This window comes from Adiantum capillus-veneris, chromosome 14 (genome assembly GCF_014529385.1).
Source record: "Adiantum capillus-veneris isolate H3 chromosome 14, ASM1452938v2, whole genome shotgun sequence".
NCBI classification, from domain to species: domain Eukaryota; kingdom Viridiplantae; phylum Streptophyta; class Polypodiopsida; order Polypodiales; family Pteridaceae; genus Adiantum; species Adiantum capillus-veneris.
The window spans coordinates 19,565,917-19,575,962 of record NC_140944.1 but is presented as its reverse complement, the minus strand read 5'-3'; the positions used below and the strand labels follow the sequence as shown (position 1 = coordinate 19,575,962).

The following is a 10,046-nucleotide window of genomic DNA, read 5'->3' as shown; positions in this document are numbered from 1 at the left end:
GTATATGTATATGTATGTACCGATACATATGTATACATATACATATGTATGTATATGTATATGTATGTACCGATACACACACACACACACACACACACATATATATATATATATATATATGTATATATATATATATATGTATATATATATATATATGTATATATATATATATATGTATACATATACATATATATATATATGTATACACACACACACACACACACACATATATATACATATATATACCGATACACACACACACATATATATGCATATATGTACATATACATATGTATATATATGTGTGTGTGTGTGTGTATGTATGTATATATATATGTACATATATGCATATATATGTGTGTGTGTGTGTAGAACTTACTAGAATTATGCAAAGTGAAGCTTCAATTTATCATTGTAAAAGAATAGAATGTAAGAGAAGTCAAGCCATGTGAGGAAGTGATATCAAAGGTGAAATAAAAATATTCTTTTAATACTTTAAAACCAAAATAACATTTAAGGTAAGTGAAAACATTGAAAGTATGCCTAGCCCAACACTTCTCTAAGGCTTTGGAAGCATTGTAAGAACTTGAAATGAAAGAGGATGAGAGAGATTGTGTTTGACACACTACTCAATGCCTCTCTTTAAAGAAAGAGCTTAAAAGAAATAATAAAAAATGTTTATCATTAGCTTGTCATGTGGCACTAATTGGCAAGCTTAATCCAATGGTCGAGAGAGCACCCAAAATCCAACCCTTCACTAAGGGCGTGGTCACACGGGCTTAGTTATCCGTAATGGATAACTAAGGACGAACATGCACTTGCAAGAACAGAGAAAACGGCAACAAATTGTCTCGTGGTCACACGATGTGAAGAAATCTGTGTTGACCACCACCTGCAGATAAAGCAGTAGGATGCCACTCACGCCAGTAGAGAGAGAGAGAGAGAGAGAGAGAGAGAGAGAGAGAGACCCTGGCATTGCCTGCCTCATGGGCCATTGGGTTGCCTCCACGTCGCTCAAAAACGTTAAATTAATATCTTTAACCTGAACAAATTGCGCAGCAAGCAGGCGAATTAAAATACTCTTTTGCATAGTTGTGCAACCATGCCGATTTATGCAAAAGCATAGGCTTAGTTTTACTATGCACCCTACTAAGCTTTGTGTGACCATGAAAGAGGCATAGTTATCTGTCAAAATTACAGATAACTATGCCTCGCGTGACCATACACAAGAAGTTTTGGACAGATTCTCACAATCATTCCCACATTATGACTTCATTAACATCATGAGCTTCTATGAGGGAGGCACGGCATACCTAGCTAGGCACGATTGGGGGCAAGAGACCGGGGGGGCCGGCGGTCCCCTGCCCCCAATCGTACCTAGCTAGGTATGGGGTGCCTCCCGAGCACGACCTCATGATGTTATGCATTGTATGAAAAACATTGAAAAAAGGTCCCTTTTCCTACATGAGAAATTTTCTAAATCTTCTAAGGAGTCCAAAACCAACCCTTCACTAAGATTTTTCTCGGTGCCGTGTATAGACTCTCTGCTTACGTCTGTGCAGACAGTCCAGTCGACCTATATGTAGAGCTTGAGCTATGGCCTTTCAGCTCGTCTCGTTGTCTCTACTTCCGAATGGCGGAGTACGCAGTTCTCAACACAGGGGCCTCCATGCCCTTAGTAGGCCTCGGCACCGGCTCCGACGGAGCCTTACCCCTTGACCAAAGGGAGACAGCTATCTCTGCAGCTGTAGAGGTGCCCTCTCTCTCTCTCTCTCTCTCTCTCTCTCTCTCTCTTTTATGTGAGAGAGAGAGAGAGAGAGAGAGAGAGAGAGATTCCTTCTCCCTGCAGGTGGGATATAGGCATTTTGACACTGCTAAGCTTTACAATAGTGAAGGCTTTCTTGGGGAGGCTTTGAAGGACGCTATGGAGACTGGCTTAGTGAAACGAGAAACTCTTTTTGTCACCTCCAAGCTTTGGTGCACTGATGCCTATCCGGACGGGGTACTCCCTGCCCTGCGCAACAGCCTCAGGTTTTTCTGCTCCAACCCTTAGACTAGATTTAATACCAACCTGTCTAACTTGTGCTCCTAGTGGTGTCCCATCTTTATGTTTGTCGCATGTGCACCTTGAAACACGGGGTCCAATATGCACGGTTAATTCAAGGTGGAAATGTAGTCGTGTTCAATACATTAGATGTGCAATATTGAATGGTATGGTTTTTTAGGTACTTCAAGATGAGAGAGAGAGAGAGAGAGAGAGAGAGAGAGAGAGAGAGAGAGAGAGAGACTCTGAACCAACCAACCTTGGCAATGAATAATTGATGTACAATACAATGGGGGTTGAGGGTTGCTTATATAGAAATCTCAGTAAATAGCCCTACCCAGACCTTGACAAATAAGTAAAATAAATACCTAAAAGCCAAACTAAATAATGCGATCACATTGGGCAGTTCACTTGAGATGCCAAAACTCTAACAAGGTAATGGTAATCCTAACACTATGTGTAGTTTGACACAATAGGGATAAGTTATTTATAGGACACATACACTATTTGTAGTTTGAGACAACATGAACAAAGAAACAGGTAAGTTTATTATAGAATGTAACTTCTAATCATGTAAATCATCATTTTACACAACTATGGATTGTTAGATTTTACTAAATCTTCAACCACAAGTCATGACTAATCTACCAAAGGCAAATATGAGTCTCACAATCTCAACAAAACCAAAAAATGATGACTATTTCTCGGTTCCAAAAAAAACACCTCAAATCTTCTATCATATATATATTTGCGGTAATCCAAGAGGGGAGACGTGGGATCTAGTTGTAACTATAAGGCCCATGCAGACAATAGCTAGATCCATCTCTTGCCTTCATCTATATAGCTAACAATAAGCTCTGTTGAAGCTGAGGAGCCTTTGTTTGCGCTACAAGCTATTGTGGAGGTGGCAAGCTTTTACTTGGTGCCTCTCATACGTGCGGGAGACCAGTTGATGAGCATCATGTTAGAGTTTTGGCATCTCAAGTGAATTGTCCAATGTGATCCCATTATTTAGTTTGGCTTTAGGTATTTATTTTACTTATTTGTCAAAGTCTAGGTAGGGCAATTTACTGAGGTTGCTATATAAGCAAGCCTCAACACCCATTGGATTATCATCATTTCATTGCCAAGGTTGGTTGGTTCAACAGTATCCTCTCTCTCTCTCTCTCTCTCTCTCTCTCTCTCTCTCTCTCTCTCTCTCTCTCCCTCTCCGTATCTATACGCTTCCAAATCATCGACTTTGACATGGTATCAGAATTTTGGATTGGTGTTTTAGCAAGGCCAAAAGGAGTCCTCATCAATAGGGCTGTAAAACGCAAGGTGTGAAGGACCTTGGTGGGCAAGATTCCCAAGTGCAAAACATTATCATCGGTGGTAGCGTGTTGAAAAGCTCGCAATCTCAGTGCATGAAGAGAGGCCGATGTTGTGGAGTGCGTTTTGAGATGTCATGAGAAGGAGCACCGAGAGTACACGTGGAGTCTGCTTTTCGGAGCTCAGGAAGCTAGCGTTTTTCCACTAGCATTTCGAGATGATAGGAAAACTCCTAGCTCCTTGTTGGTTAGCGTTTTGAAACGTTGCTAGTCCATTGAGGCACCGCCCCTCATCTGACTGCTGTGTGACAACGTTTTGAAACGCTGCCTAGGCAATACCAACATTTTAGGCGAGCATTTTGAAAGGCTTTGAGAGTGGCGGAGTGGGAGTTCTACGGTTTTCGGTGCATCTTGAGATGCAACCAAGTGAAGGGAGTGCAGAGGATTTTGGCTACCCTCTTTAAACGCTACAACCCTTGACAATGAAGGAAAATCCCTACTGCACGAGAAAGGGGCATGTAAGGAAGTTTTTTGATCGGCTTTGGGTGGTGTAAAGGCAGTTTGCAAGGGAATTAAACTTCGGATCGGAGTTTTTTAGAGCGGTTTGGGAGAATTTATGTAGCCTTTTGGAGTGCGAGGAGGAAGAAACTTTATTTCCAAATATTGTACGCACCCCTTGCTCGAGTACCAATGACCAAGACCAATTATCGGCTATGGAAAGTTCATCGACCACCATCCAGTTAGTGACCTATGCATTGACACCGTTCTCAAGGAAACCAGCAAATTGTTTGGCTCAAGATTGTGAAGCCAAAAGCAAATGGACGAGTTTGCTAGAGGACAACGGCAAAGGCAGCTTGATAAGGATGGCAGTACCAATACTCAATTAGCTGCCTCGGTACCCGCAAGGTCCGACCACAATTGTTATAATTGTGACACGACGCTTTGTTTGGCTTGGGAGTTTGAAGCCAAAGGCAAAAGCAAGAATTTGCAGATAGACAAAGACAAAGGCAAGCTGGACAGAGATTACGGTAATAAAGATTTGACAGAGGAGATCGGCATGGCACACGTGGCGGCGGCCACAGTGGCCTCGACGTCAAATTTTTAGTCGAAGTGCAGTTGTCTCCACTAGCTTCAGCCAGAGAGAGACTTGTGAGTGGCAGAGAGGGGCAAACAGTGCTTCGTAAATTAATTTGGACCCTTGTGCTGGAGTTCAAGTTATCAGTGTTTGAACCTGTAGGTCAGAGTTCAAGGCACTTGCATCTCGCAGGGAACCTATCAGACGTATCTAAAACACTATGGATGAGTGTGCACCAATCCATTGTTATTGGTCGGATTATGCACATGATGTGTTCCAAGAGTTCATTATCATGGAAGTAGTTTGAACGGTTTGTATTCACAGTTCATGAATGGGGATTCTTGGACGTAGTCTGGTCTACAGTTCAATTTGCTAAAAGGCAACCAATGCTCAAGATGGCATTATTCTCAGGTACAAAGTTGAGGGTAGCATAACCGAGGTGTATCCAGTATCTTGGCCGGTGCTGGGGTGTCCATGGTAGCTTCTTCATCAACTTGGTCTCATTATTGATGTCCACTATGAGTTGCAGAGAGGGTGTGAAGAGTTTTGGCATCTCAAGTGAATTGCCCAATGTGATCCCATTATTTAGTTTGGCTTTTAGGTATTTATTTTACTTATTTGTCAAAGTCTGGGTAAGGCAATTTACTGAGGTTGCTATATAAGCAACCCCCAGCCCCCATTGTATTATCATCATTTCATTGCCAAGGTTTGTTCAATGTTGGTTCAGCAATATCTCTCTCTGTTTCTCTCTCTCGTGTATTCTCCCCGCATGTGTACGCTTCCGCATGGTCGATTTTGACACATCAGTTCAGTGGTGGTGTATGTATATTTGTGGGATCGTGTTGGTGACATTGTGTGCATGAGCATGGCACTTTGGTTCTAGGCAAAGCTATGTGGATTTCTTACAGGTTGAGGATGCTTTTATAGGGATTTTGTGTGTGTGCGTGCTAGGGCTTGTTTTTAGCAACAATGTGTGGATGTATTGCCTACTATGGACTCGTGGATTGTTGGGGGTTGGTGATTTCAACAATGTAGAGACTGTAGAGGATTGAGTGTCTCCTGCCATACCTTCTATTCTTGGCTCTGAGAGAAATGCTTGGGACAAATTTCTCTTTGCGGTTTTGGGTGTGGATGCATGGCTTGTACCTTCCTTGGCTCGTACTTCGCAACACTGCAATTTTTGTGTGTTTTTGGAGATAGTTAGGGCAGTTCTTAGAGAGATTGGACAGATTTTATTTGATTCTTGGGTAACATCTGACAGGAGGAGGGTCACGATCTGACCCGTGACAGTGCTGTCTGACCATGCACTGGTTTCTTTGCAGTTGAGGTTCCATGTATCCATTGGGGCTGGAGGAGGATTACAATTTACACGTTCGTGACTTGGTGTTGTGAGATCCGACATTGTGCTAGTCTTTGCAAGTGATTTGATCATAGATTATTTGCTGTCATGGTGGATCCGCTGGCCCTTCCCCTTGCCACGTGTAAAGCATCATCATCTGAGGCTTGCAGACATGTGTCTGAAATGAGATGGCGTGATCTATTTGGTAGAGAGAGTGAGTTACATGAGAGATTGGGATATATTGACGGACATTTTGAGGATTTTCGAGATGATGTTTTTTTAGGTGAGCGTGATGCCGTGAGGTTGACACTAGGGAGACTCTCAATCATATTTAGTTGGAGAAATCTGATTTCTCTTTCTACACCTCAGTATCATTTCTTTGCAAATTGGAGTGCCTTGTTGGGAGCTGTGTTCAAGCTTTGTGTGACTCGACAGACATTTTGCACACGGATCCAAATGACTGATGCCATTTCATAGGCTAGAGAGAAGGCTGGGTCCCATGTTCGGCTTATGATTACTGAGTACATGTGTCATATGATGGCTCCATTCTCTATGCAAGAGATGCATGATGTAATAGATGATATTGATGGTGCATCTTGTCGTGGTGAAGGTGGGCTGATATGCCAATTCTTCTCGCAGCATTGGGATATGATTTGCCATCTTTTGCTCGAGGGTTTACAGCGTATCTGTAATACGGGAGTGATGCCTCACACAGTTTTTGGGTTGATTTGTCTTCTATTGGAATGCGGAGATGACTACTACTTATGCAAGTGGAGGCTGATTACACTCATGTCTTTCGTGTATAAGATTGTGCATCGGATGATTAGTGCACACTTGAGGCCTTTCTTACTTGACCTCATTCAAACTTCTCAGACGTCTTTGTTTATGATATATGCATTTTGGACAGTACCTTCACCTTCTATGAGGCAATTGAGTGGGCGTGACAATTAGGTTAGCCAATGGCTATGTGCTTCCCAACTTTGAGAAGGTATATGATTGGGTTGATTGGGGACTTTGTAGAGGATGGGCTTTCCTTTATAGTGGATCTCAGGAGTTGCGGCTCTTATCGTTCTGCTTCTAGTGTTGTCACTATCAGACATAGTCACATGGGACACTTATATTTGGGCTTCTCGTCCCCATTGATCTCCCATTCTCCTTGTCCCACCATTGTCCCCTCCCCTCTCGTGGAAAGAAAATTCTCTTCTAAACCCCGACTCGTGCTCCCTAACCCACCCCGACTCTCCCTAACCCACCCAGCTGTTTAAGACGCGTTTCAGGTTACTATGCTATCAGAGATTTAGAGGTCAGGGATGCCCAGCTGGCGTCATATTTGTTTCTGTTCATTGTTTCTCTTGACTTGTTGGACTAGGAGCATGCAGTTGATACTTTGTTATTCACTCCGTATGATCCACGTATCTTGGATAGTCTAAGGACAACCGTCACTACCCAAAGCTTGGCCAGTAGTGCTCTTATTAATTCGCACAAGTCATTCGGTTTTCTTGTGGGAGTTGAGAAGCACTGCTAATGGAGAGTTCAGAACCATTTAACTTGGCTGATGAGAGGTCAGACTTGCAGAAATTTGGGTTTTTGCTGTGGAATTGATGTGTCGCTTGAGCAACAGTTTGAGCTGATCTTCCAGTCTATCAAGATAAAGCCTTGCCGATGATCTTCGTCACACACTTCTTGTGTGTCTATGCTATATCTTCCCAATCCGTTTGAATGATATATTAATGTCGATTTTTCTGTCTGCGGATATTTTGTTGTTTACAAGCTTCAACTCGATAGTTTGTAACTCATATGGTGATTCTGTTCTTGCAGTGCGCTGCAGCTGGATTATCTGGATCTCTATCTTATTCACTGGCCGATCCGGCTTAAGGAAGGTGCAGATCGTAGGCCAAAACCTGATGAGCTCATGGCATTGGACTTACAGGGCACATGGAGAGCCCTGGAAGCATGTGTGAAGCAAGGTCTTGTGAGGGCCATTGGTGTCAGCAACTTTTCATCTAAGAAAATCATGGAGCTGCTTGAGTTTGCTGAGATCCCACCAGCTGTGAATCAGGTAAAAAAGTTTGGCTGCTTTAAAAGCGCTGTGAATAGGCCTTAAGAGTAGGCTTTAAAAGAAACAATGCAGGACACATTTTATGAAGCTAATCATATCTAGGGCATTGGAATGGAGGTAATTATATCTTTAAATGTATGGACTAAAGATTGAAAGATGGGTGTCCATCCTCCAAGCTACTCTCCCAATAAATTTCCAGATATACACAAGACAGGCTATCAGCTGTATATATCATACCAACCTATAGTGCTAAGAATATATCAATATCAACGGCTTGCTTTTCTGCTGGAAACAGTCCGTTAATATTCAAATTATCAATTTGATAAACGGTCAAGGAAAACAGTAACATTTAAGATAGTGGAAACTCTCAAATAGTGCTTAGTGCAACCTCTCTGCATCCAAGCTGGTTTCATGTGAGAATGCATTGATTATTTTAGTCCTTCTTTCCACAAAACAACAAATCCGATTTCTTTGGTGGATACTATTCTGGAGCTCGATAGACCAGTCAATGCTCATGTAAACATCTATGGGCATAGCATGGGTGGCAAAGATCGACTGGCACATACTTCAACACAACTGGAACAAATCTGCAAGTACTTAAACATTGATCTGAAAGAGAACTTTACAGTGAGGCAGAGTTTGCCACTCAAATGCACTAGCCCCTCAGCTAGGCGCCCTTTGCGGTATTTTTTTTATATTAAGCTCTTTGGTTGTGTGTACAACTGTTAGGGAGAGCCCACTCTGACAAAATAGTGAGCTCTAATGGCTCCTACAAGGCACATATTTATAGGCCCTTGGCCTCTTGCTTTACGAAGAGCTCAAAATCACGAAAGGCAACTGCTTCCATATCTGACTGAAAGGCTCTCAAAGTCAATGCTTTCATAATTGATGCCAGTGCACTTCTGTCCTCTTCTGATCTGATTGTGGCCTTGCCACATCACCAAGTTGTTACTTTTTCCCCATTACACACGTTCTTTTGACTTCGAGTTTCACTAATTTGGCCTTTAACTGCAATAGCTGCTTAAGTGGCTCATCTTGCTACCCAAAAAGAGCCATGCTGTCTGACTTTATAAGAAATTGGGATGTAATTAACTTTTAACTGAATTATGACCCATTGTGATTGAATGCACTTGGTGCAAAGCATTGAGGCTATTGTTTTCAGGCTTTTCTCTTTTCGATGCACTGTTTATCCTCTTATTTTGTCAGAATGATCAAAATGCTTTTGTGGCTAGGTGGAGATGCATCCCCAATGGCAGCAGAGGCTCCTCAGAGAGACATGTAAAAAGGCAAACGTGCATGTTTGTGCATGGTCTCCATTAGGGGCTCCCCTCATGTCTTGGGGTACTCCTGAAATTCTAAATAATCCCATCATAAAGGACATTGCGTCAAAGCACGGAAAATCTCCAGCACAGGTATTTTCCGATGCTGATGTCTTTCTTCTATATCTGATCCAGATAGCAAGCGATTAATCTACTTTGAAAATGCGATGTTTACCAGACCCCCACACCAAAGAAAAAAACAAAGGGATGGCAATCTCTAGAGCTTTTCATTGCTACTCTGTTGTTCTACACAAATTTTTGATTGGCAGGTTCATTAAATTTTTTATTCTCAGGTTGTGTTGAGGTGGGGCCTGGACAATGGAGTGAGTGTAATTCCCAAAAGCTTCAACAAAAAGAGGATGGTTGAGAATCTTGATGTTTTTGGTTGGCATCTTACTGATGAAGACCACCAACGAATTAGCGGCATTGAGCAAAAGAAGAATTTTGATGGTAGCTTCATTTGCAGTCAGGTATCTGGTCCATACAAAAGTCCTGAAGATTTGTGGGATGGAGAGTTTGGCTTATGATTTAGAGACAGGAGAGTCGGTGCAGTCGGGAAAAATCCTACTCTGGTTCTATGTTGGATGTAATATCCTTCATACAATGCTCCTCGTATAATCAATAACTCTAATAGAAGATGCTATATAATCAATAGCTTTAAGCCTTTGTGTTGTCTTATCCACTGCTTGTTTCAAAGTTTCAATCAAGAAGCTTCTCTAACTTATTAGCTTAAAGCTGTTTACACATCACTATAAAACTTTCTCAAAGTTATCGTGTTTTGTTATGAGACTCCAAAATGGGGTTGCCAAAGAGGAGAGAGAGGATGGGAAGGAGTTGTTTTGTAAATTAAAAATTATCGTTCATACACCAAAATTATGCCCTTAATTAACTTGCAAAAGC

At 42.0% G+C, this 10,046-nt stretch overlaps 1 protein-coding gene across 1 annotated transcript; it reads left to right on the top strand.

Annotated features, from left to right (window-relative positions):
* Positions 1-1,515: 1,515 nt before the first annotated feature.
* LOC147442036 (NADPH-dependent aldo-keto reductase, chloroplastic-like) lies at positions 1,516-9,810 on the top strand. The gene is made up of 5 exons (XM_086528372.1): positions 1,516-1,753; positions 1,850-2,031; positions 7,587-7,827; positions 9,060-9,239; positions 9,440-9,810. Exons 1-5 carry the CDS (start codon positions 1,634-1,636, stop codon positions 9,671-9,673), a joined length of 957 nt encoding a protein of 318 aa, XP_086384498.1. The 5' UTR covers positions 1,516-1,633; the 3' UTR covers positions 9,674-9,810.
* Positions 9,811-10,046: the final 236 nt, after the last annotated feature.